General features: G+C 51.7%; 1 protein-coding gene across 4 annotated transcripts in view; it reads right to left on the bottom strand.

Moving 5' to 3' along the window:
• Positions 1 to 397: 397 nt before the first annotated feature.
• The window catches only part of TRIM72 (tripartite motif containing 72), a 151434-nt gene continuing 125863 nt past the window's right edge, over positions 398 to 25968 (bottom strand). For all 4 annotated transcript variants that reach the window (XM_073547435.1, XM_073547432.1, XM_073547434.1 and 1 more), the window contains 3 exons: positions 1565 to 1587; positions 1343 to 1461; positions 398 to 1121 (listed from right to left, as the gene is read on the bottom strand). In XM_073547435.1, coding sequence (XP_073403536.1) covers positions 556 to 1121; positions 1343 to 1461; positions 1565 to 1587 — 708 coding nt within the window. In that variant the 3' untranslated portion in view covers positions 398 to 555. The remainder of the gene's footprint in view (positions 1122 to 1342; positions 1462 to 1564; positions 1588 to 25968) is intronic.

The following is a 25968-nucleotide window of genomic DNA, read 5'->3' on the forward strand; positions in this document are numbered from 1 at the left end:
AGCACCCCGTCAGGGACTGCATAGGTCGGTGCTCTATAGCAGGGGTCATTTCTGTATCTGGAGGTGATCAGCGCTGCGATCAGTCACTATAATCACTGCGGGGGCTAATGGTCCCACATCAGGCGGAGCGCTAGACAACCCCTTTAAGAGGCTCCGGCCTGCGCAGGACTTGTGCCTGCTATTAAAACTCCATTGGAGTGAATGGGACAGAGTTGCAATACCAGACATGACCTGGGCATGAGGGGGGCGTTGTTTTAGCGATCACTTCTGCTTTGAGGCCGGAGACGTCACGTGCACTGATAGCTGTCGGGACCCTCGCACAATCAGCATGGATGTATTGAGTAACTACAAGTCCCAGCATGCTCAGCACCATTATGGATCATGTACAAATCAGCGGTTGTGGTGGGAAACATTTTATTGCTGTAAAAGTCTTCACACCCCAATATAGAGGGGATCAGGGTCTGCAGCCTCGCGTAGAGTGGATCCCGAGGAGCTGGGTAGATCTGTGCGGGATCCGTCACGTCCATGAGATCGGTATGGGCCTCTCTGGCGCCATCACTGGCCCGCTGGCGGCACGTAGAACTTCAGGGGTTGGCTGTTCTTCCCTTTGTCGTGCCAGCAGACATCGAAGAAGGGGTGGAGGCGGCCGGAGAATCGCTCGTGGAAGGTGTACAGGAGCTTCACGTTGTCCTCGTCGCCGGAATCAAAGAAGGACACGACGCCATCGGAGAAGCTCAGGTAGACCCCGATCTTCTCCGGACGCCCGTCCACGCGGAGGAGACGCGGCTCTTTGGCCTCGGCGTGGGCCTCATACACCTTCCCTTCCTTACAGCCCATGATCCAGAAGCCGTTGGAGGGACTGGCGTGAAGTTTGCCCTTGCGGTTGGCGGTCTCGGAGATGACACCCAGCGCCCACCTGGGCTTGTCCTCCACCAGCACCTCCCAGTAGTGCTCGCCTTCCGTGAAGCTTTGCTTGGTCACCAGACAGTTGCCTTTGTCAAAGCGTCCGGGATCGTCGGACACCGGCTGCTTGTGGTCGGAACACTCCACGGATTTACCGTCTCCTGACACCACCAGGTTCTGCTGAGCTGAGTCCGGGTCAAACGTCAGGTTCTCCAGAGCTTGGAAGAAAGAAATTCATGAAAAAAAAATTGTGTTCACACAAACTTTGTGCAAAAAAAAAAAGTAAAAACCTCAAAACCCTTTTTTGACCACAACTGGAGGCAGAGAGGATTGTGGTGGAGCATAATGGACAGGACTGTGCTGCCGCCTGGTGGTCGTGGCTGGTAATGTATCTTTTGTATTTCTCAGTACTTACTCCACATTCCAGCCCTGTTCTCACCTGGCATCAGCGCACGGAACATCTTCCTCCACACCTGGAACTTGAACTCATCGGAGATGATGGGCAGCTGGATGTCCAGGCGTCCGGGGAGTGGAGACTCTGATAAGATCTTCCCAAGCCTGTACATAGGAGGCGACAATAAGAAATCCGGTGCATCACCCCAGAGGGACCGGCGGCGGCTCATCCCGGGAGGGTGAAATATATAGTAACAAGGGAACTTACCTGGCCGTCACCACACAGAATTTCTGGAAAGGAAAAAACAATATCAGAGAGGCCATAATCTGTGGCATCGGCCTTAGGACCGTCTACCACACGGCGACCGCTCCTCTGCGCTACCGGATCTCTCATCACCGGCACCCAAATCCAGGAGCCCAACAGCTACACCCATCCTAATCCCATCACTCACCCCAACACTACCCCTCCCCGAATTATAGCCCGATACCCTGATCCCTACACCTGTCACCAACATTAAGTGGACCTCCAACCTCTACACGTCTCGGTGGGTCTGCCTCCAATAGGGAATAGAGGGGTCTGGAGGTCATATAGGGGTCTACAGAGGACAGAGTGGTGTATGGAGAATAGAGGGGTCTGGAGGTCATATAGGGGTCTACAGAGGACAGAGTGGTGTATGGAGAATAGAGGGGTCTGGAGGTCATATAGGGGTCTGCAGAGGACAGAGTGGTGTATGGAGAATAGAGGAGTCTGGAGGTCATATAGGGGTCTACAGAGGATAGAGTGGTGTATGGAGAATAGAGGGGTCTGGAGGTCATATAGGGGTCTACAGAGGATAGAGTGGTGTATGGAGAATAGAGGGGTCTGGAGGTCATATAGGGGTCTACAGAGGATAGAGTGGTGTATGGGGAATAGAGGAGTCTGGAGGTCATATAGGGGTCTACAGAGGACAGAGTGGTGTATGGGGAATAGAAGGGTCTGGAGGTCATATAGGGGTCTGCAGAGGACAGAGTGGTGTATGGAGAATAGAGGGGTCTGGAGGTCATATAGGGGTCTACAGAGGACAGAGTGGTGTATGGAGAATAGAGGGGTCTGGAGGTCATATAGGGGTCTACAGAGGACAGAGTGGTGTATGGAGAATAGAGGGGTCTGGAGGTCATATAGGGGTCTACAGAGGACAGAGTGGTGTATGGGGAATAGAGGAGTCTGGAGGTCATATAGGGGTCTACAGAGGACAGAGTGGTGTATGGGGAATAGAAGGGTCTGGAGGTCATATAGGGGTCTACAGAGGACAGAGTGGTGTATGGGGAATAGAGGGGTCTGGAGGTCATATAGGGGTCTACAGAGGACAGAGTGGTGTATGGAGAATAGAAGGGTCTGGAGGTCATATAGGGGTCTACAGAGGACAGAGTGGTGTATGGAGAATAGAAGGGTCTGGAGGTCATATAGGGGTCTACAGAGGACAGAGTGGTGTATGGGGAATAGAGGAGTCTGGAGGTCATATAGGGGTCTACAGAGGACAGAGTGGTGTATGGAGAATAGAGGGGTCTGGAGGTCATATAGGGGTCTACAGAGGACAGAGTGGTGTATGGAGAATAGAGGGGTCTGGAGGTCATATAGGGGTCTACAGAGGATAGAGTGGTGTATGGGGAATAGAGGGGTCTGGAGGTCATATAGGGGTCTGCAGAGGACAGAGTGGTGTATGGAGAATAGAGGGGTCTGGAGGTCATATAGGGGTCTGCAGAGGATAGAGTGGTGTATGGGGAATAGAGAGGTCTGGAGGTCATATAGGGGTCTACAGAGGACAGAGTGGTGTATGGAGAATAGAGGGGTCTGGAGGTCATATAGGGGTCTGCAGAGGATAGAGTGGTGTATGGGGAATAGAGGGGTCTGGAGGTCATATAGGGGTCTGCAGAGGACAGAGTGGTGTATGGAGAATAGAGGGGTCTGGAGGTCATATAGGGGTCTGCAGAGGATAGAGTGGTGTATGGGGAATAGAGGGGTCTGGAGGTCATATAGGGGTCTGCAGAGGATAGAGTGGTGTATGGGGAATAGAGGGGTCTGGAGGTCATATAGGGGTCTGCAGAGGACAGAGTGGTGTATGGAGAATAGAGGGGTCTGGAGGTCATATAGGGGTCTGCAGAGGATAGAGTGGTGTATGGGGAATAGAGGGGTCTGGAGGTCATATAGGGGTCTGCAGAGGATAGAGTGGTGTATGGGGAATAGAGGGGTCTGGAGGTCATATAGGGGTCTACAGAGGACAGAGTGGTGTATGGAGAATAGAGGGGTCTGGAGGTCATATAGGGGTCTGCAGAGGATAGAGTGGTGTATGGGGAATAGAGGGGTCTGGAGGTCATATAGGGGTCTGCAGAGGATAGAGTGGTGTATGGGGAATAGAGGGGTCTGGAGGTCATATAGGGGTCTGCAGAGGATAGAGTGGTGTATGGGGAATAGAGGGGTCTGGAGGTCATATAGGGGTCTGCAGAGGATAGAGTGGTGTATGGGGAATAGAGGGGTCTGGAGGTCATATAGGGGTCTGCAGAGGATAGAGTGGTGTATGGGGAATAGAGGGGTCTGGAGGTCATATAGGGGTCTGCAGAGGATAGAGTGGTGTATGGAGAATAGAGGGGTCTGGAGGTCATATAGGGGTCTGCAGAGGATAGAGTGGTGTATGGAGAATAGAGGGGTCTGGAGGTCATATAGGGGTCTACAGAGGACAGAGTGGTGTATGGAGAATAGAGGGGTCTGGAGGTCATATAGGGGTCTACAGAGGATAGAGTGGTGTATGGGGAATAGAGGGGTCTGGAGGTCATATAGGGGTCTGCAGAGGATAGAGTGGTGTATGGGGAATAGAGGGGTCTGGAGGTCATATAGGGGTCTGCAGAGGATAGAGTGGTGTATGGGGAATAGAGGGGTCTGGAGGTCATATAGGGGTCTGCAGAGGATAGAGTGGTGTATGGAGAATAGAGGGGTCTGGAGGTCATATAGGGGTCTACAGAGGACAGAGTGGTGTATGGAGAATAGAGGGGTCTGGAGGTCATATAGGGGTCTACAGAGGATAGAGTGGTGTATGGGGAATAGAGGGGTCTGGAGGTCATATAGGGGTCTGCAGAGGACAGAGTGGTGTATGGAGAATAGAGGGGTCTGGAGGTCATATAGGGGTCTGCAGAGGATAGAGTGGTGTATGGGGAATAGAGGGGTCTGGAGGTCATATAGGGGTCTGCAGAGGATAGAGTGGTGTATGGGGAATAGAGGGGTCTGGAGGTCATATAGGGGTCTGCAGAGGACAGAGTGGTGTATGGAGAATAGAGGGGTCTGGAGGTCATATAGGGGTCTGCAGAGGATAGAGTGGTGTATGGGGAATAGAGGGGTCTGGAGGTCATATAGGGGTCTGCAGAGGATAGAGTGGTGTATGGGGAATAGAGGGGTCTGGAGGTCATATAGGGGTCTACAGAGGACAGAGTGGTGTATGGAGAATAGAGGGGTCTGGAGGTCATATAGGGGTCTGCAGAGGATAGAGTGGTGTATGGGGAATAGAGGGGTCTGGAGGTCATATAGGGGTCTGCAGAGGACAGAGTGGTGTATGGAGAATAGAGGGGTCTGGAGGTCATATAGGGGTCTGCAGAGGATAGAGTGGTGTATGGGGAATAGAGGGGTCTGGAGGTCATATAGGGGTCTGCAGAGGATAGAGTGGTGTATGGAGAATAGAGGGGTCTGGAGGTCATATAGGGGTCTGCAGAGGATAGAGTGGTGTATGGAGAATAGAGGGGACTGGAGGTCATATAGGGGTCTACAGAGGATAGAGTGGTGTATGGGGAATAGAGGGGTCTGGAGGTCATATAGGGGTCTGCAGAGGATAGAGTGGTGTATGGGGAATAGAGGGGTCTGGAGGTCATATAGGGGTCTGCAGAGGACAGAGTGGTGTATGGAGAATAGAGGGGTCTGGAGGTCATATAGGGGTCTGCAGAGGATAGAGTGGTGTATGGAGAATAGAGGGGTCTGGAGGTCATATAGGGGTCTGCAGAGGATAGAGTGGTGTATGGGGAATAGAGGGGTCTGGAGGTCATATAGGGGTCTGCAGAGGATAGAGTGGTGTATGGGGAATAGAGGGGTCTGGAGGTCATATAGGGGTCTACAGAGGATAGAGTGGTGTATGGAGAATAGAGGGGTCTGGAGGTCATATAGGGGTCTACAGAGGACAGAGTGGTGTATGGGGAATAGAGGGGTCTGGAGGTCATATAGGGGTCTACAGAGGACAGAGTGGTGTATGGAGAATAGAGGGGTCTGGAGGTCATATAGGGGTCTGCAGAGGATAGAGTGGTGTATGGGGAATAGAGGGGTCTGGAGGTCATATAGGGGTCTACAGAGGACAGAGTGGTGTATGGGGAATAGAGGGGTCTGGAGGTCATATAGGGGTCTGCAGAGGACAGAGTGGTGTATGGAGAATAGAGGGGTCTGGAGGTCATATAGGGGTCTACAGAGGATAGAGTGGTGTATGGGGAATAGAGGGGTCTGGAGGTCATATAGGGGTCTACAGAGGATAGAGTGGTGTATGGAGAATAGAGGGGTCTGGAGGTCATATAGGGGTCTGCAGAGGACAGAGTGGTGTATGGAGAATAGAGGGGTCTGGAGGTCATATAGGGGTCTACAGAGGATAGAGTGGTGTATGGGGAATAGAGGGGTCTGGAGGTCATATAGGGGTCTACAGAGGACAGAGTGGTGTATGGAGAATAGAGGGGTCTGGAGGTCATATAGGGGTCTGCAGAGGACAGAGTGGTGTATGGAGAATAGAGGGGTCTGGAGGTCATATAGGGGTCTACAGAGGATAGAGTGGTGTATGGGGAATAGAGGGGTCTGGAGGTCATATAGGGGTCTACAGAGGATAGAGTGGTGTATGGAGAATAGAGGGGTCTGGAGGTCATATAGGGGTCTGCAGAGGACAGAGTGGTGTATGGAGAATAGAGGGGTCTGGAGGTCATATAGGGGTCTACAGAGGATAGAGTGGTGTATGGGGAATAGAGGGGTCTGGAGGTCATATAGGGGTCTACAGAGGACAGAGTGGTGTATGGAGAATAGAGGGGTCTGGAGGTCATATAGGGGTCTACAGAGGACAGAGTGGTGTATGGGGAATAGAGGGGTCTGGAGGTCATATAGGGGTCTACAGAGGACAGAGTGGTGTATGGAGAATAGAGGGGTCTGGAGGTCATATAGGGGTCTACAGAGGACAGAGTGGTGTATGGAGAATAGAGGGGTCTGGAGGTCATATAGGGGTCTACAGCGGATAGAGTGGTGTATGGAGAATAGAGGGGTCTGGAGGTCATATAGGGGTCTACAGAGGATAGAGTGGTGTATGGGGAATAGAGGGGTCTGGAGGTCATATAGGGGTCTACAGAGGATAGAGTGGTGTATGGGGAATAGAAGGGTCTGGAGGTCATATAGGGGTCTACAGAGGACAGAGTGGTGTATGGGGAATAGAGGGGTCTGGAGGTCATATAGGGGTCTACAGAGGACAGAGTGGTGTATGGAGAATAGAGGGGTCTGGAGGTCATATAGGAGTCTACAGAGGACAGAGTAGTGTATGGGGAATAGAGGAGTCTGGAGGTCATATAGGGGTCTACAGAGGACAGAGTGGTGTATGGAGAATAGAGGGGTCTGGAGGTCATATAGGGGTCTGCAGAGGATAGAGTGGTGTATGGAGAATAGAAGGGTCTGGAGGTCATATAGGAGTCTACAGAGGACAGAGTAGTGTATGGGGAATAGAGTAGTCTGGAGGTCATATAGGGGTCTACAGAGGACAGAGTGGTGTATGGAGAATAGAGGGGTCTGGAGGTCATATAGGGGTCTGCAGAGGATAGAGTGGTGTATGGGGAATAGGGGGGTCTGGAGGTCATATAGGGGTCTGCAGAGGACAGAGTGGTGTATGGAGAATAGAGGGGTCTGGAGGTCATATAGGAGTCTACAGAGGATAGAGTGGTGTATGGGGAATAGAGGGGTCTGGATGTCATATAGGGGTCTGCAGAGGACAGAGTGGTGTATGGAGAATAGAGGGGTCTGGAGGTCATATAGGGGTCTACAGAGGATAGAGTGGTGTATGGAGAATAGAGGGGTCTGGAGGTCATATAGGGGTCAACAGAGGATAGAGTGTTGTATGGGGAATAGAGGGGTCTGGAGGTCAAATAGGGGTCTACAGAGGACAGAGTGGTGTATGGGGAATAGAGGGGTCTGGAGGTCATATAGGGGTCTACAGAGGATAGAGTGGTGTATGGAGAATAGAGGGGTCTGGAGGTCATATAGGGGTCTGCAGAGGACAGAGTGGTGTATGGAGAATAGAGGGGTCTGGAGGTCATATAGGGGTCTACAGAGGATAGAGTGGTGTATGGAGAATAGAGGGGTCTGGAGGTCATATAGGGGTCTGCAGAGGACAGAGTGGTGTATGGAGAATAGAGGGGTCTGGAGGTCATATAGGGGTCTGCAGAGGACAGAGTGGTGTATGGGGAATAGAGGGGTCTGGAGGTCAAATAGGGGTCTACAGAGGATAGAGTGGTATATGGGGAATAGAGGGGTCTGGAGGTCATATAGGGGTCTACAGAGGATAGAGTGGTGTATAGAGAATAGAGGGGTCTGGAGGTCATATAAGGGTCTGCAGAGGACAGAGTGGTGTATGGAGAATAGAGGGGTCTGGAGGTCATATAGGGGTCTGCAGAGGATAGAGTGGTGTATGGGGAATAGAGGGGTCTGGAGGTCATATAGGGGTCTGCAGAGGACAGAGTGGTGTATGGAGAATAGAGGGGTCTGGAGGTCATATAGGGGTCTGCAGAGGATAGAGTGGTGTATGGGGAATAGAGGGGTCTGGAGGTCATATAGGGGTCTGCAGAGGACAGAGTGGTGTATGGAAAATAGAGGGGTCTGGAGGTCATATAGGGGTCTACAGAGGATAGAGTGGTGTATGGGGAATAGAGGGGTCTGGATGTCGTATAGGGGTCTGCAGAGGACAGAGTGGTGTATGGAGAATAGAGGGGTCTGGAGGTCATATAGGGGTCTACAGAGGATAGAGTGGTGTATGGAGAATAGAGGGGTCTGGAGGTCATATAGGGGTCTACAGAGGATAGAGTGTTGTATGGGGAATAGAGGGGTCTGGAGGTCAAATAGGGGTCTACAGAGGACAGAGTGGTGTATGGGGAATAGAGGGGTCTGGAGGTCATATAGGGGTCTACAGAGGATAGAGTGGTGTATGGAGAATAGAGGGGTCTGGAGGTCATATAGGGGTCTGCAGAGGACAGAGTGGTGTATGGAGAATAGAGGGGTCTGGAGGTCATATAGGGGTCTACAGAGGACAGAGTGGTGTATGGAGAATAGAGGGGTCTGGAGGTCATATAGGGGTCTGCAGAGGACAGAGTGGTGTATGGGGAATAGAGGGGTCTGGAGGTCATATAGGGGTCTGCAGAGGACAGAGTGGTGTATGGGGAATAGAGGGGTCTGGAGGTCAAATAGGGGTCTACAGAGGATAGAGTGGTATATGGGGAATAGAGGGGTCTGGAGGTCATATAGGGGTCTACAGAGGATAGAGTGGTGTATAGAGAATAGAGGGGTCTGGAGGTCATATAAGGGTCTGCAGAGGACAGAGTGGTGTATGGAGAATAGAGGGGTCTGGAGGTCATATAGGGGTCTGCAGAGGATAGAGTGGTGTATGGAGAATAGAGGGGTCTGGAGGTCATATAGGGGTCTACAGAGGACAGAGTGGTGTATGGGGAATAGAGGGGTCAGGAGGTCATATAGGGGTCTACAGAGGACAGAGTGGTGTATGGGGAATAGAGGGGTCTGGAGGTCAAATAGGGGTCTACAGAGGACAGAGTGGTGTATGGGGAATAGAGGGGTCTGGAGGTCAAATAGGGGTCTACAGAGGGCAGAGTGGTGTATGGAGAATAGAGGGGTCTGGAGGTCATATAGGGGTCTGCAGAGGATAGAGTGGTGTATGGAGAATAGAGGGGTCTGGAGGTCATATAGGGGTCTACAGAGGACAGAGTGGTGTATGGGGAATAGAGGGGTCTGGAGGTCATATAGGGGTCTGCAGAGGATAGAGTGGTGTATGGAGAATAGAGGGGTCTGGAGGTCATATAGGGGTCTACAGAGGACAGAGTGGTGTATGGAGAATAGAGGGGTCTGGAGGTCATATAGGGGTCTGCAGAGGATAGAGTGGTGTATGGAGAATAGAGGGGTCTGGAGGTCATATAGGGGTCTGCAGAGGACAGAGTGGTGTATGGAGAATAGAGGGGTCTGGAGGTCATATAGGGGTCTACAGAGGATAGAGTGGTGTATGGAGAATAGAGGGGTCTGGAGGTCATATAGGGGTCTGCAGAGGATAGAGTGGTGTATGGAGAATAGAGGGGTCTGGAGGTCATATAGGGGTCTACAGAGGACAGAGTGGTGTATGGAGAATAGAGGGGTCTGGAGGTCATATAGGGGTCTGCAGAGGATAGAGTGGTGTATGGAGAATAGAGGGGTCTGGAGGTCATATAGGGGTCTGCAGAGGACAGAGTGGTGTATAGAGAATAGAGGGGTCTGGAGGTCATATAAAGGTCTGCAGAGGACAGAGTGGTGTATGGAGAATAGAGGGGTCTGGAGGTCATATAGGGGTCTACAGAGGATAGAGTGGTGTATGGAGAATAGAGGGGTCTGGAGGTCATATACGGGTCTACAGAGGATAGAGTGGTGTATGGAGAATAGAGGGGTCTGGAGGTCATATAGGGGTCTGCAGAGGATAGAGTGGTGTATGGAGAATAGAGGGGTCTGGAGGTCATATAGGGGTCTGCAGAGGATAGAGTGGTGTATGGGGAATAGAGGGGTCTGGAGGTCAAATAGGGGTCTGCAGAGGACAGAGTGGTGTATGGGGAATAGAGGGGTCTGGAGGTCAAATAGGGGTCTACATAGGACAGAGTGGTGTATGGGGAATAGAGGGGTCTGGAGGTCAAATATGGGTCTGCAGAGGACAGAGTGGTGTATGGGGAATAGAGGGGTCTGGAGGTCAAATAGGGGTCTGCAGAGGACAGAGTGGTGTATGGGGAATAGAGGGGTCTGGAGGTCAAATAGGGGTCTACAGAGGATAGAGTGGTGTATGGGGAATAGAGGGGTCTGGAGGTCAAATAGGGGTCTGCAGAGGACAGAGTGGTGTATGGGGAATAGAGGGGTCTGGAGGTCAAATAGGGGTCTACAGAGGACAGAGTGGTGTATGGGGAATAGAGGGGTCTGGAGGTCATATAGGGGTCTGCAGAGGATAGAGTGGTGTATGGAGAATAGAGGGGTCTGGAGGTCATATAGGGGTATACAGAGGATAGAGTGGTGTATGGAGAATAGAGGGGTCTGGAGGTCATATAGGGGTCTGCAGAGGATAGAGTGGTGTATGGGGAATAGAGGGGTCTGGAGGTCATATAGGGGTCTGCAGAGGACAGAGTGGTGTATGGGGAATAGAGGGGTCTGGAGGTCAAATAGGGGTCTACAGAGGATAGAGTGGTGTATGGGGAATAGAGGGGTCTGGAGGTCATATAGGGGTCTACAGAGGATAGAGTGGTGTATGGAGAATAGAGGGGTCTGGAGGTCATATAGGGGTCTACAGAGGATAGAGTGGTGTATGGAGAATAGAGGGGTCTGGAGGTCATATAGGGGTCTGCAGAGGATAGAGTGGTGTATGGAGAATAGAGGGGTCTGGAGGTCATATAGGGGTCTGCAGAGGATAGAGTGGTGTATGGAGAATAGAGGGGTCTGGAGGTCATATAGGGGTCTGCAGAGGATAGAGTGGTGTATGGAGAATAGAGGGGTCTGGAGGTCATATAGGGGTCTACAGAGGACAGAGTGGTGTATGGGGAATAGAGGGGTCTGGAGGTCAAATAGGGGTCTACAGAGGACAGAGTGGTGTATGGGGAATAGAGGGGTCTGGAGGTCAAATAGGGGTCTACAGAGGACAGAGTGGTGTATGGAGAATAGAGGGGTCTGGAGGTCATATAGGGGTCTGCAGAGGACAGAGTGGTGTATGGAGAATAGAGAGGTCTGGAGGTCATATAGGGGTCTGCAGAGGACAGAGTGGTGTATGGGGAATAGAGGGGTCTGGAGGTCAAATAGGGGTCTACAGAAGACAGAGTGGTGTATGGGGAATAGAGGGGTCTGGAGGTCATATAGGGGTCTACAGAGGATAGAGTGGTGTATGGAGAATAGAGGGGTCAGGAGGTCATATAGGGGTCTACAGAGGATAGAGTGGTGTATGGAGAATAGAGGGGTCTGGAGGTCATATAGGGGTCTGCAGAGGATAGAGTGGTGTATGGGGAATAGAGGGGTCTGGAGGTCAAATAGGGGTCTACAGAGGACAGAGTGGTGTATGGGGAATAGAGGGGTCTGGAGGTCAAATAGGGGTCTACAGAGGACAGAGTGGTGTATGGAGAATAGAGGGGTCTGGAGGTCATATAGGAGTCTACAGAGGACAGTGGTGTATGGCGAATAGAGGGGTCTGGAGGTCATATAGGGGTCTGCAGAGGATAGAGTGGTGTATGGAGAATAGAGGGGTCTGGAGGTCATATAGGGGTCTGCAGAGGACAGAGTGGTGTATGGAGAATAGAGGGGTCTGGAGGTCATATAGGGGTCTGCAGAGGACAGAGTGGTGTATGGAGAATAGAGGGGTCTGGAGGTCATATAGGGGTCTGCAGAGGATAGAGTGGTATATGTAGAATAGAGGGCTCTGGAGGTCATATAGGGGTCTGCAGAGGACAGAGTGGTGTATGGGGAATAGAGGGGTCTGGAGGTCAAATGGGGGTCTACAGAGGACAGAGTGGTGTATGGAGAATAGAGGGGTCTGGAGGTCATATAGGGGTCTGCAGAGGACAGAGTGGTGTATGGAGAATAGAGGGGTCTGGAGGTCATATAGGGGTCTGCAGAGGACAGAGTGGTGTATGGGGAATAGAGGGGTCTGGAGGTCAAATAGGGGTCTACAGAGGATAGAGTGGTGTATGGAGAATAGAGGGGTCTGGAGGTCATATAGGGGTCTACAGAGGATAGAGTGGTGTATGGAGAATAGAGGGGTCTGGAGGTCATATAGGGGTCTGCAGAGGATAGAGTGGTGTATGGGGAATAGAGGGGTCTGGAGGTCAAATAGGGGTCTACAGAGGACAGAGTGGTGTATGGGGAATAGAGGGGTCTGGAGGTCAAATAGGGGTCTACAGAGGACAGAGTGGTGTATGGAGAATAGAGGGGTCTGGAGGTCATATAGGGGTCTACAGAGGACAGTGGTGTATGGCGAATAGAGGGGTCTGGAGGTCATATAGGGGTCTGCAGAGGATAGAGTGGTGTATGGAGAATAGAGGGGTCTGGAGGTCATATAGGGGTCTGCAGAGGACAGAGTGGTGTATGGAGAATAGAGGGGTCTGGAGGTCATATAGGGGTCTGCAGAGGATAGAGTGGTATATGTAGAATAGAGGGCTCTGGAGGTCATATAGGGGTCTGCAGAGGACAGAGTGGTGTATGGGGAATAGAGGGGTCTGGAGGTCAAATAGGGGTCTACAGAGGATAGAGTGGTGTATGGGGAATAGAGGGGTCTGGAGGTCATATAGGGGTCTACAGAGGATAGAGTGGTGTATGGAGAATAGAGGGGTCTGGAGGTCATATAGGGGTCTACAGAGGATAGAGTGGTGTATGGAGAATAGAGGGGTCTGGAGGTCATATAGGGGTCTGCAGAGGACAGAGTGGTGTATGGAGAATAGAGGGGTCTGGAGGTCATATAGGGGTCTACAGAGGATAGAGTGGTGTATGGAGAATAGAGGGGTCTGGAGGTCATATAGGGGTCTACAGAGGATAGAGTGGTGTATGGAGAATAGAGGGGTCTGGAGGTCATATAGGGGTCTACAGAGGATAGAGTGGTGTATGGAGAATAGAGGGGTCTGGAGGTCATATAGGGGTCTACAGAGGATAGAGTGGTGTATGGAGAATAGAGGGGTCTGGAGGTCATATAGGGGTCTACAGAGGATAGAGTGGTGTATGGAGAATAGAGGGGTCTGGAGGTCATATAGGGGTCTGCAGAGGATAGAGTGGTGTAAGGGGAATAGAGGGGTCTGGAGGTCATATAGGGGTCTGCAGAGGACAGAGTGGTGTATGGGGAATAGAGGGGTCTGGAGGTCAAATAGGGGTCTACAGAGGATAGAGTGGTGTATGGGGAATAGAGGGGTCTGGAGGTCATATAGGGGTCTACAGAGGATAGAGTGGTGTATAGAGAATAGAGGGGTCTGGAGGTCATATAAGGGTCTGCAGAGGACAGAGTGGTGTATGGAGAATAGAGGGGTCTGGAGGCCATATAGGGGTCTACAGAGGATAGAGTGGTGTATGGAGAATAGAGGGGTCTGGAGGTCATATAGGGGTCTGCAGAGGACAGAGTGGTGTATGGGGAATAGAGGGGTCTGGAGGTCAAATAGCGGTCTACAGAGGACAGAGTGGTGTATGGGGAATAGAGGGGTCTGGAGGTCATATAGGGGTCTGCAGAGGATAGAGTGGTGTATGGAGAATAGAGGGGTCTGGAGGTCATATAGGGGTCTACAGAGGATAGAGTGGTGTATGGAGAATAGAGGGGTCTGGAGGTCATATAGGGGTCTGCAGAGGATAGAGTGGTGTATGGAGAATAGAGGGGTCTGGAGGTCATATAGGGGTCTGCAGAGGACAGAGTGGTGTATGGGGAATAGAGGGGTCTGGAGGTCAAATAGGGGTCTACAGAGGACAGAGTGGTGTATGGGGAATAGAGGGGTCTGGAGGTCATATAGGGGTCTACAGAGGATAGAGTGGTGTATGGAGAATAGAGGGGTCTGGAGGTCATATAGGGGTCTACAGAGGATAGAGTGGTGTATGGAGAATAGAGGGATCTGGAGGTCATATAGGGGTCTGCAGAGGATAGAGTGGTGTATGGAGAATAGAGGGGTCTGGAGGTCATATAGGGGTCTACAGAGGACAGAGTGGTGTATGGGGAATAGAGGGGTCAGGAGGTCATATAGGGGTCTACAGAGGACAGAGTGGTGTATGGGGAATAGAGGGGTCTGTAGGTCAAATAGGGGTCTACAGAGGACAGAGTGGTGTATGGGGAATAGAGGGGTCTGGAGGTCAAATAGGGGTCTACAGAGGGCAGAGTGGTGTATGGAGAATAGAGGGGTCTGGAGGTCATATAGGGGTCTACAGAGGACAGAGTGGTGTATGGGGAATAGAGGGGTCTGGAGGTCATATAGGGGTCTACAGAGGATAGAGTGGTGTATGGAGAATAGAGGGGTCTGGAGGTCATATAGGGGTCTACAGAGGATAGAGTGGTGTATGGGGAATAGAGGGGTCTGGAGGTCATATAGGGGTCTACAGAGGATAGAGTGGTGTATGGGGAATAGAGGGGTCTGGAGGTCATATAGGGGTCTACAGAGGATAGAGTGGTGTATGGAGAATAGAGGGGTCTGGAGGTCATATAGGGGTCTGCAGAGGACAGAGTGGTCTATGGAGAATAGAGGGGTCTGGAGGTCATATAGGGGTCTACAGAGGACAGAGTGGTGTATGGAGAATAGAGGGGTCTGGAGGTCATATAGGGGTCTGCAGAGGACAGAGTGGTGTATGGAGAATAGAGGGGTCTGGAGGTCATATAGGGGTCTACAGAGGATAGAGTGGTGTATGGAGAATAGAGGGGTCTGGAGGTCATATAGGGGTCTACAGAGGACAGAGTGGAGTATGGAGAATAGAGGGGCCTGGAGGTCATATAGGGGTCTGCAGAGGACAGAGTGGTGTATGGAGAATAGAGGGGTCTGGATGTCATATAGGGGTCTACAGAGGATAGAGTGGTGTATGGAGAATAGAGGGGTCTGGAGGTCATATAGGGGTCTGCAGAGGACAGAGTGGTGTATGGAGAATAGAGGGGTCTGGAGGTCATATAGGGGTCTACAGAGGATAGAGTGGTGTATGGGGAATAGAGGGGCCTGGAGGTCATATAGGGGTCTGCAGAGGACAGAGTGGTGTATGGAGAATAGAGGGGTCTGGAGGTCATATAGGGGTCTACAGAGGATAGAGTGGTGTATGGGGAATAGAGGGGTCTGGAGGTCATATAGGGGTCTGCAGAGGATAGAGTGGTGTATGGAGAATAGAGGGGTCTGGAGGTCATATAGGGGTCTACAGAGGATAGAGTGGTATATGGAGAATAGAGGGGTCTGGAGGTCATATAGGGGTCTACAGAGGATAGAGTGGTGTATGGAGAATAGAGGGGTCTGGAGGTCATATAGGGGTCTACAGAGGATAGAGTGTTGTATTGGGAATAGAGGGGTCTGGAGGTCATATAGGGGTCTACAGAGGATAGAGTGCTGTATGGGGAATAGAGGGGTCTGGAGGTCATATAGGGGTCTACAGAGGATAGAGTGGTGTATGGAGAATAGAGGGGTCTGGAGGTCATATAGGGGTCTGCAGAGGACAGAGTGGTGTATGGGGAATAGAGGGGTCTGGAGGTCAAATAGGGGTCTACAGAGGATAGAGTGGTGTATGGGGAATAGAGGGGTCTGTAGGTCATATAGGGGTCTACAGAGGATAGAGTGGTGTATGGAGAATAGAGGGGTCTGGAGGTCATATAGGGGTCTACAGAGGATAGAGTGGTGTATGGAGAATAGAGGGGTCTGGAGGTCATATAAGGGTCTGCAGAGGACAGAGTGGTGTATGGAGAATAGAGGGGTTTGGAGGTCATATAGGGGTCTACAGAGGATAGAGTGGTGTATGGAGAATAGAGGGGTCTGGAGGTCATATAGGGGTCTGCAGAGGATAGAGTGGTGTATGGGGAATAGAGGGGTCTGGAGGTCATATAGGGGTCTGCAGAGGATAGAGTGGTGTATGGAGAATAGAGGGGTCTGGAGGTCAAATAGGGGTCTGCAGAGGACAGAGTGGTGTATGGAGAATAGAGGGGTCTGGAGGTCATATAGGGGTCTGCAGAGGATAGAGTGGTGTATGGGGAATAGAGGGGTCTGGAGGTCATATAGGGGTCTGCAGAGGATAGAGTGGTGTATGGGGAATAGAGGGGTCTGGAGGTCATATAGGGGTCTGCAGAGGATAGAGTGGTGTATGGGGAATAGAGGGGTCTGGAGATCATATAGGGGTCTGCAGAGGACAGAGTGGTGTATGGAGAATAGAGGGGTCTGGAGGTCATATAGGGGTCTACAGAGGACAGAGTGGTGTATGGGGAATAGAGGGGTCTGGAGGTCAAATAGGGGTCTACAGAGGATAGAGTGGTGTATGGGGAATAGAGGGGTCTGGAGGTCATATAGGGGTCTACAGAGGATAGAGTGGTGTATGGAGAATAGAGGGGTCTGGAGGTCATATAAGGGTCTGCAGAGGACAGAGTGGTGTATGGAGAATAGAGGGGTCTGGAGGTCATATAGGGGTCTACAGAGGATAGAGTGGTGTATGGAGAATAGAGGGGTTTGGAGGTCATATAGGGGTCTGCAGAGGATAGAGTGGTGTATGGGGAATAGAGGGGTCTGGAGGTCAAATAGGGGTCTACAGAGGACAGAGTGGTGTATGGGGAATAGAGGGGTCTGGAGGTCAAATAGGGGTCTACAGAGGACAGAGTGGTGTATGGAGAATAGAGGGGTCTGGAGGTCATATAGGGGTCTACAGAGGATAGAGTGGTGTATGGAGAATAGAGGGGTCTGGAGGTCATATAGGGGTCTGCAGAGGATAGAGTGGTGTATGGGGAATAGAGGGGTCTGGAGGTCAAATAGGGGTCTGCAGAGGACAGAGTGGTGTATGGGGAATAGAGGGGTCTGGAGGTCAAATAGGGGTCTACAGAGGACAGAGTGGTGTATGGGGAATAGAGGGGTCTGGAGGTCAAATAGGGGTCTGCAGAGGACAGAGTGGTGTATGGGGAATAGAGGGGTCTGGAGGTCAAATAGGGGTCTGCAGAGGACAGAGTGGTGTATGGGGAATAGAGGGGTCTGGAGGTCAAATAGGGGTCTACAGAGGACAGAGTGGTGTATGGGGAATAGAGGGGTCTGGAGGTCATATAGGGGTCTGCAGAGGATAGAGTGGTGTATGGAGAATAGAGGGGTCTGGAGGTCATATAGGGGTCTACAGAGGACAGAGTGGTGTATGGAGAATAGAGGGGTCTGGAGGTCATATAGGGGTCTGCAGAGGATAGAGTGGTGTATGGGGAATAGAGGGGTCTGGAGGTCATATAGGGGTCTGCAGAGGACAGAGTGGTGTATGGGGAATAGAGGGGTCTGGAGGTCAAATAGGGGTCTACAGAGGATAGAGTGGTGTATGGGGAATAGAGGGGTCTGGAGGTCATATAGGGGTCTACAGAGGATAGAGTGGTGTATGGAGAATAGAGGGGTCTGGAGGTCATATAGGGGTCTGCAGAGGATAGAGTGGTGTATGGAGAATAGAGGGGTCTGGAGGTCATATAGGGGTCTGCAGAGGATAGAGTGGTGTATGGAGAATAGAGGGGTCTGGAGGTCATATAGGGGTCTGCAGAGGATAGAGTGGTGTATGGAGAATAGAGGGGTCTGGAGGTCATATAGGGGTCTAAAGAGGACAGAGTGGTGTATGGGGAATAGAGGGGTCAGGAGGTCATATAGGGGTCTACAGAGGACAGAGTGGTGTATGGGGAATAGAGGGGTCTGGAGGTCAAATAGGGGTCTACAGAGGACAGAGTGGTGTATGGGGAATAGAGGGGTCTGGAGGTCAAATAGGGGTCTACAGAGGGCAGAGTGGTGTATGGAGAATAGAGGGGTCTGGAGGTCATATAGGGGTCTGCAGAGGATAGAGTGGTGTATGGAGAATAGAGGGGTCTGGAGGTCATATAGGGGTCTGCAGAGGACAGAGTGGTGTATGGGGAATAGAGGGGTCTGGAGGTCAAATAGGGGTCTGCAGAGGACAGAGTGGTGTATGGGGAATAGAGGGGTCTGGAGGTCATATAGGGGTCTACAGATGATAGAGTGGTGTATGGAGAATAGAGGGGTCTGGAGGTCATATAGGGGTCCACAGAGGATAGAGTGGTGTATGGAGAATAGAGGGGTCTGGAGGTCATATAGGGGTCTGCAGAGGACAGAGTGGTGTATGGAGAATAGAGGGATCTGGAGGTCATATAGGGGTCTACAGAGGATAGAGTGGTGTATGGAGAATAGAGGGGTCTGGAGGTCATATAGGGGTCTGCAGAGGATAGAGTGGTGTATGGGGAATAGAGGGGTCTGGAGGTCATATAGGGGTCTGCAGAGGACAGAATGGTGTATGGGGAATAGAGGGGTCTGGAGGTCAAATAGGGGTCTACAGAGGATAGAGTGGTGTATGGGGAATAGAGGGGTCTGGAGGTCATATAGGGGTCTACAGAGGATAGAGTGGTGTATGGAGAATAGAGGGGTCTGGAGGTCATATAGGGGTCTGCAGAGGACAGAGTGGTGTATGGGGAATAGAGGGGTCTGGAGGTCAAATAGGGGTCTACAGAGGATAGAGTGGTGTATGGGGAATAGAGGGGTCTGGAGGTCATATAGGGGTCTACAGAGGATAGAGTGGTGTATGGGGAATAGAGGGGTCTGGAGGTCATATAGGGGTCTACAGAGGATAGAGTGGTGTATGGGGAATAGAGGGGTCTGGAGGTCATATAGGGGTCTACAGAGGATACAGTGGTGTATGGAGAATAGAGGGGTCTGGAGGTCATATAGGGGTCTGCAGAGGACAGAGTGGTGTATGGGGAATAGAGGGGTCTGGAGGTCAAATAGGGGTCTACAGAGGAGAGAGTGGTGTATGGGGAATAGAGGGGTCTGGAGGTCATATAGGGGTCTACAGAGGACAGAGTGGTGTATGGAGAATAGAGGGGTCTGGAGGTCATATAGGGGTCTGCAGAGGACAGAGTGGTGTATGGGGAATAGAGGGGTCTGGAGGTCATATAGGGGTCTACAGAGGACAGAGTGGTGTATGGAGAATAGAGGGGTCTGGAGGTCATATAGGGGTCTACAGAGGATAGAGTGGTGTATGGAGAATAGAGGGGTCTGGAGGTCATATAGGGGTCTACAGAGGACAGAGTGGTGTATGGGGAATAGAGGGGTCTGGAGGTCATATAGGTGTCTACAGAGGACAGAGTGGTGTATGGGGAATAGAGGGGTCTGGAGGTCATATTGGGGTCTGCAGAGGATAGAGTGGTGTATGGGGAATAGAGGGGTCTGGAGGTCATATAGGGGTCTGTAGAGGATAGAGTGGTGTATGGAGAATAGAGGGGTCTGGAGGTCATATAGGGGTCTGCAGAGGATAGAGTGGTGTATGGGGAATAGAGGGGTCTGGAGGTCATATAGGGGTCTGCAGAGGATAGAGTGGTGTATGGGGAATAGAGGGGTCTGGAGGTCATATAGGGGTCTACAGAGGATAGAGTGGTGTATGGAGAATAGAGGGGTCTGGAGGTCATATAGAGGTCTACAGAGGACAGAGTGGTGTATGGGGAATAGAGGGGTCTGGAGGTCATATAGGGGTCTGCAGAGGATAGAGTGGTGTATGGGGAATAGAGGGGTCTGGAGGTCATATAGGGGTCTGTAGTGGACAGAGTGGTGTATGGAGAATAGAGGGGTCTGGAGGTCATGTAGGGGTCTACAGAGGACAGAGTGGTGTATGGGGAATAGAGGGGTCTGGAGGTCATATAGGGGTCTACAGCGGATAGAGTGGTGTATGGGGAATAGAGGGGTCTGGAGGTCATATAGGGGTCTACAGAGGACAGAGTGGTGTATGGAGAATAGAGGGGTCTGGAGGTCATATAGGGGTCTACAGAGGACAGAGTGGTGTATGGAGAATAGAGGGGTCTAGAGGTCATATAGGGGTCTACAGAGGACAGAGTGGTGTATGGAGAATAGAGGGGTCTGGAGGTCATATAGGGGTCTACAGAGGACAGAGTGGTGTATGGGGAATAGAGGGGTCTGGAGGTCATATAGGGGTCTACAGAGGACAGAGTGGTGTATGGGGAATAGAGGGGTCTGGAGGTCATATAGGGGTCTACAGAGGACAGAGTGGTGTATGGGGAATAGAGGTGTCTGGAGGTCATATAGGGGTCTACAGAGGATAGAGTGGTGTATGGAGAATAGAGGGGTCTGGAGGTCATATAGGGGTCTGCAGAGGATAGAGTGGTGTATGGGGAATAGAGGGGTCTGGAGGTCATATAGGGGTCTACAGAGGATTGAGTGGTGTATGGGGAATAGAGGGGTCTGGAGGTCATATAGGGGTCTACAGAGGATAGAGTGGTGTATGGGGAATAGAGGGGTCTGGAGGTCATATAGGGGTCTACAGAGGATAGAGTGGTGTATGGAGAATAGAGGGGTCTGGAGGTCATATAGGGGTCTACAGGGGACAGAGTGGTGTATGGAGAATAGAGGGGTCTGGAGGTCATATAGGGGTCTACAGGGAACAGAGTGGTGTATGGAGAATAGAGGGGTCTGGAGGTCATATAGGGGTCTACAGGGGACAGAGTGGTGTATGGAGAATAGAGGGGTCTGGAGGTCATATAGGGGTCTACAGCGGATAGAGTGGTGTATGGAGAATAGAGGGGTCTGGAGGTCATATAGTGGTCTACAGAGGACAGAGTGGTATATGGAGAATAGAGGGGTCTGGAGGTCATATAGGGGTCTACAGCGGATAGAGTGGTGTATGGAGAATAGAGGGGTCTGGAGGTCATATAGGGGTCTACAGCGGATAGAGTGGTGTATGGAGAATAGAGGGGTCTGGAGGTCATATAGGGGTCTACAGAGGATAGAGTGGTGCATGGAGAATGGAGGGGTCTGGAGGTCATATAGGGGTCTACAGAGGACAGAGTGGTATATGGAGAATAGAGGGGTCTGGAGGTCATATAGGGGTCTACAGGGGACAGAGTGGTGTATGGAGAATAGAGGGGTCTGGAGGTCATATAGGGGTCTACAGCGGATAGAGTGGTGTATGGAGAATAGAGGGGTCTGGAGGTCATATAGTGGTCTACAGAGGACAGAGTGGTGTATGGAGAATAGAGGGGTCTGGAGGTCATATAGGGGTCTACAGAGGACAGAGTGGTGTATGGAGAATAGAGGGGTCTGGAGGTCATATAGGGGTCTACAGAGGACAGAGTGGTGTATGGAGAATAGAGGGGTCTGGAGGTCATATAGGGGTCTACAGAGGATAGAGTGGTGCATGGAGAATGGAGGGGTCTGGAGGTCATATAGGGGTCTGCAGAGGATAGAGTGGTGTATGGGAAATAGAGGAGTCTGGAGGTCATATAGGGGTCTACAGGGGACAGAGTGGTGTATGGAGAATAGAGGGGTCTGGAGGTCATATAGGGGTCTACAGCGGATAGAGAGGTGTATGGAGAATAGAGGGGTCTGGAGGTCATATAGGGGTCTACAGGGGACAGAGTGGTGTATGGAGAATAGAGGGGTCTGGAGGTCATATAGGGGTCTATAGCAGATAGAGTGGTGTATGGAGAATAGAGGGGTCTGGAGGTCATATAGGGGTCTACAGAGGATAGAGTGGTGCATGGAGAATGGAGGGGTCTGGAGGTCATATAGGGGTCTGCAGAGGATAGAGTGGTGTATGGGGAATAGAGGGGTCTGGAGGTCATATAGGGGTCTGCAGAGGACAGAGTGGTGTATGGGGAATAGAGGGGTCTGGAGGTCATATAGGGGTCTACAGAGGACAGAGTGGTGTATGGGGAATAGAGGGGTCTGGAGGTCATATAGGGGTCTACAGAGGACAGAGTGGTGTATGGAGAATAGAGGGGTCAGGAGGTCATATAGGGGTCTACAGAGGATAGAGTGGTGTATGGGGAATAGAGGGGTCTGGAGGTCATATAGGGGTCTGCAGAGGACAGAGTGGTGTATGGGGAATAGAGGGGTCTGGAGGTCATATAGGGGTCTGCAGAGGACAGAGTGGTTTATGGGGAATAGAGGGGTCTGGAGGTCATATAGGGGATCTACAGAGGACAGAGTGGTATATGGGGAATAGAGGGGTCTGGAGGTAATATAGGGGTCTACAGAGGACAGAATGGTGTATGGGGAATAGAGGGGTCTGGAGGTCATATAGGGGTCTGCAGAGGACAGAGTGGTGTATGGGGAATAGAGGGGTCTGGAGGTCATATAGGGGTCTACAGGGGACAGAGTGGTGTATGGAGAATAGAGGGGTCTGGAGGTCATATAGGGGTCTACAGAGGACAGAGTGGTGTATGGAGAATAGAGGGGTCTGGAGGTCATATAGGGGTCTGCAGAGGACAGAGTGGTGTATGGAGAATAGAGGGGTCTGGAGGTCATATAGGGGTCTGCAGAGGACAGAGTGGTGTATGGGGAATAGAGGGGTCTGGAGGTCAAATAGGGGTCTACAGGGGACAGAGTGGTGTATGGAGAATAGAGGGGTCTGGAGGTCATATAGGGGTCTGCAGAGGACAGAGTGGTGTATGGGGAATAGAGGGGTCTGGAGGTCATATAGGGGTCTGCAGAGGACAGAGTGGTGTATGGGGAATGGAGGGGTCTGGATGTCATATAGGGGTCTACAGAGGACAGAGTGGTGTATGGGGAATAGAGGGGTCTGGAGGTCATATAGGGGTCTACAGAGGACAGAGTGGTGTATGGGGAATAGAGGGGTCTGGATGTCATATAGGGGTCTACAGAGGACAGAGTGGTGCATGGAGAATGGAGGGGTCTGGATGTCATATAGGGGTCTACAGAGGACAGAGTGGTGTATGGGGAATAGAGGGGTCTGGATGTCATATAGGGGTCTACAGAGGACAGAGTGGTGTATGGGGAATAGAGGGGTCTGGAGGTCATATAGGGGTCTACAGAGGACAGAGTGGTCTATGGGGAATAGAGGGGTCTGGAGGACATATAGGGGTCTACAGGGGACAGAGTGGTGTATGGGGAATAGAGGGGTCTGGAGGTCATATAGGGGTCTACAGAGGACAGAGTGGTGTATGGGGAATAGAGGGGTCTGGAGGACATATAGGGGTCTACAGGGGACAGAGTGGTGTATGGGGAATAGAGGGGTCTGGAGGTCATATAGGGGTCTACAGAGGACAGAGTGGTCTATGGGGAATAGAGGGGTCTGGAGGACATATAGGGGTCTACAGGGGACAGAGTGGTGTATGGGGAATAGAGGGGTCTGGAGGTCATATAGGGGTCTGCAGAGGACAGAGTGGTGTATGGGGAATAGAGGGGTCAGGAGGTCATATAGGGGTCTACAGAGGATAGAGTGGTGTATGGGGAATAGAGGGGTCTGGAGGTCATATAGGGGTCTACAGAGGACAGAGTGGTGTATGGAGAATAGAGGGGTCAGGAGGTCATATAGGGGTCTACAGAGGATAGAGTGGTGTATGGGGAATAGAGGGGTCTGGAGGTCATATAGGGGTCTGCAGAGGACAGAGTGGTGTATGGGGAATAGAGGGGTCTGGAGGTCATATAGGGGTCTGCAGAGGACAGAGTGGTGTATGGGGAATAGAGGGGTCTGGAGGTCATATAGGGGATCTACAGAGGACAGAGTGGTATATGGGGAATAGAGGGGTCTGGAGGTAATATAGGGGTCTACAGAGGACAGAATGGTGTATGGGGAATAGAGGGGTCTGGAGGTCATATAGGGGTCTGCAGAGGACAGAGTGGTGTATGGGGAATAGAGGGGTCTGGAGGTCATATAGGGGTCTACAGGGGACAGAGTGGTGTATGGAGAATAGAGGGGTCTGGAGGTCATATAGGGGTCTACAGAGGACAGAGTGGTGTATGGAGAATAGAGGGGTCTGGAGGTCATATAGGGGTCTGCAGAGGACAGAGTGGTGTATGGAGAATAGAGGGGTCTGGAGGTCATATAGGGGTCTGCAGAGGACAGAGTGGTGTATGGGGAATAGAGGGGTCTGGAGGTCAAATAGGGGTCTACAGGGGACAGAGTGGTGTATGGAGAATAGAGGGGTCTGGAGGTCATATAGGGGTCTGCAGAGGACAGAGTGGTGTATGGGGAATAGAGGGGTCTGGAGGTCATATAGGGGTCTGCAGAGGACAGAGTGGTGTATGGGGAATGGAGGGGTCTGGATGTCATATAGGGGTCTACAGAGGACAGAGTGGTGTATGGGGAATAGAGGGGTCTGGAGGTCATATAGGGGTCTACAGAGGAAAGAGTGGTGTATGGGGAATAGAGGGGTCTGGATGTCATATAGGGGTCTACAGAGGACAGAGTGGTGCATGGAGAATGGAGGGGTCTGGATGTCATACAGGGGTCTACAGAGGACAGAGTGGTGTATGGGGAATAGAGGGGTCTGGATGTCATATAGGGGTCTACAGAGGACAGAGTGGTGTATGGGGAATAGAGGGGTCTGGAGGTCATATAGGGGTCTACAGAGGACAGAGTGGTCTATGGGGAATAGAGGGGTCTGGAGGACATATAGGGGTCTACAGGGGACAGAGTGGTGTATGGGGAATAGAGGGGTCTGGAGGTCAAATAGGGGTCTACAGAGGACAGAGTGGTGTATGGGGAATAGACGGGTCTGGAGGACATATAGGGGTCTACAGAGGACAGAGTGGTGTATGGGGAATAGAGGGGTCTGGAGGACATATAGGGGTCTACAGGGGACAGAGTGGTGTATGTGGAATAGAGGGGTCTGGAGGTCATATAGGGGTCTACAGAGGACAGAGTGGTGTATGGGGAATAGAGGGGTCTGGAGGACATATAGGGGTCTACAGAGGACAGAGTGGTGTATGGGGAATAGAGGGGTCTGGAGGTCATATAGGGGTCTACAGAGGACAGAGTGGTGTATGGGGAATAAAGGGGTATGGAGGTCATATAGGGGTCTACAGAGGACAGAGTGGTGTATGGGGAATAGAGGGGTCTGGAGGACATATAGGGGTCTACAGGGGACAGAGTGGTGTATGGGGAATAGAGGGGTCTGGAGGTCATATAGGGGTCTACAGAGGACAGAGTGGTGTATGGGGAATAGTGGGGTCTGGAGGACATATAGGGTTCTACAGGGGACAGAGTGGTGTATGGAGAATAGAGGGGTCTGGAGGTCATATAGGGGTCTACAGAGGACAGAGTGGTGTATGGAGAATAGAGGGGTCTGGAGGTCATATAGGGGTCTACAGAGGACAGATTGGTGTATGGAGAATAGAGGGGTCTGGAGGTCATATAGGGGTCTACAGAGGACAGAGTGTTGTATGGGGAATAGAGGGGTCTGGAGGTCATATAGGGGTCTACAGAGGACAGAGTGGTGTATGGGGAATAGAGGGGTCTGGAGGTCATATAGGGGTCTACAGAGGACAAAGTGGTGTATGGGGAATAGAGGGGTCTGGAGGTCAAATAGGGGTCTGTAGAGGACAGAGTGGTGTATGGGGAATAGAGGGGTCTGGAGGTCATATAGGGGTCTACAGAGGACAGAGTGGTGTATGGAGAATAGAGGGGTCTGGAGGTCAAATAGGGGTCTACAGAGGACAGAGTGGTGTATGGGGAATAGAGGGGTCTGGAGGTCATATAGGGGTCTACAGAGGACAGAGTGGTGTATTGGGAATAGAGGGGTCTGGAGGTCATATAGGGGTCTGCAGAGGACAGAGTGGTGTATGGAGAATAGAGGGGTCTGGAGGTCATATAGGGGTCTACAGAGGACAGAGTGGTGTATGGAGAATAGAGGGGTCTGGAGGTCATATAGGGGTCTGCAGAGGACAGAGTGGTGTATG

Source organism: Dendrobates tinctorius, unplaced genomic scaffold (genome assembly GCF_039654945.1).
Source record: "Dendrobates tinctorius isolate UK_male_01 unplaced genomic scaffold, ASM3965494v1 ptg000152l, whole genome shotgun sequence".
In the NCBI taxonomy this organism is placed as follows: domain Eukaryota; kingdom Metazoa; phylum Chordata; class Amphibia; order Anura; family Dendrobatidae; genus Dendrobates; species Dendrobates tinctorius.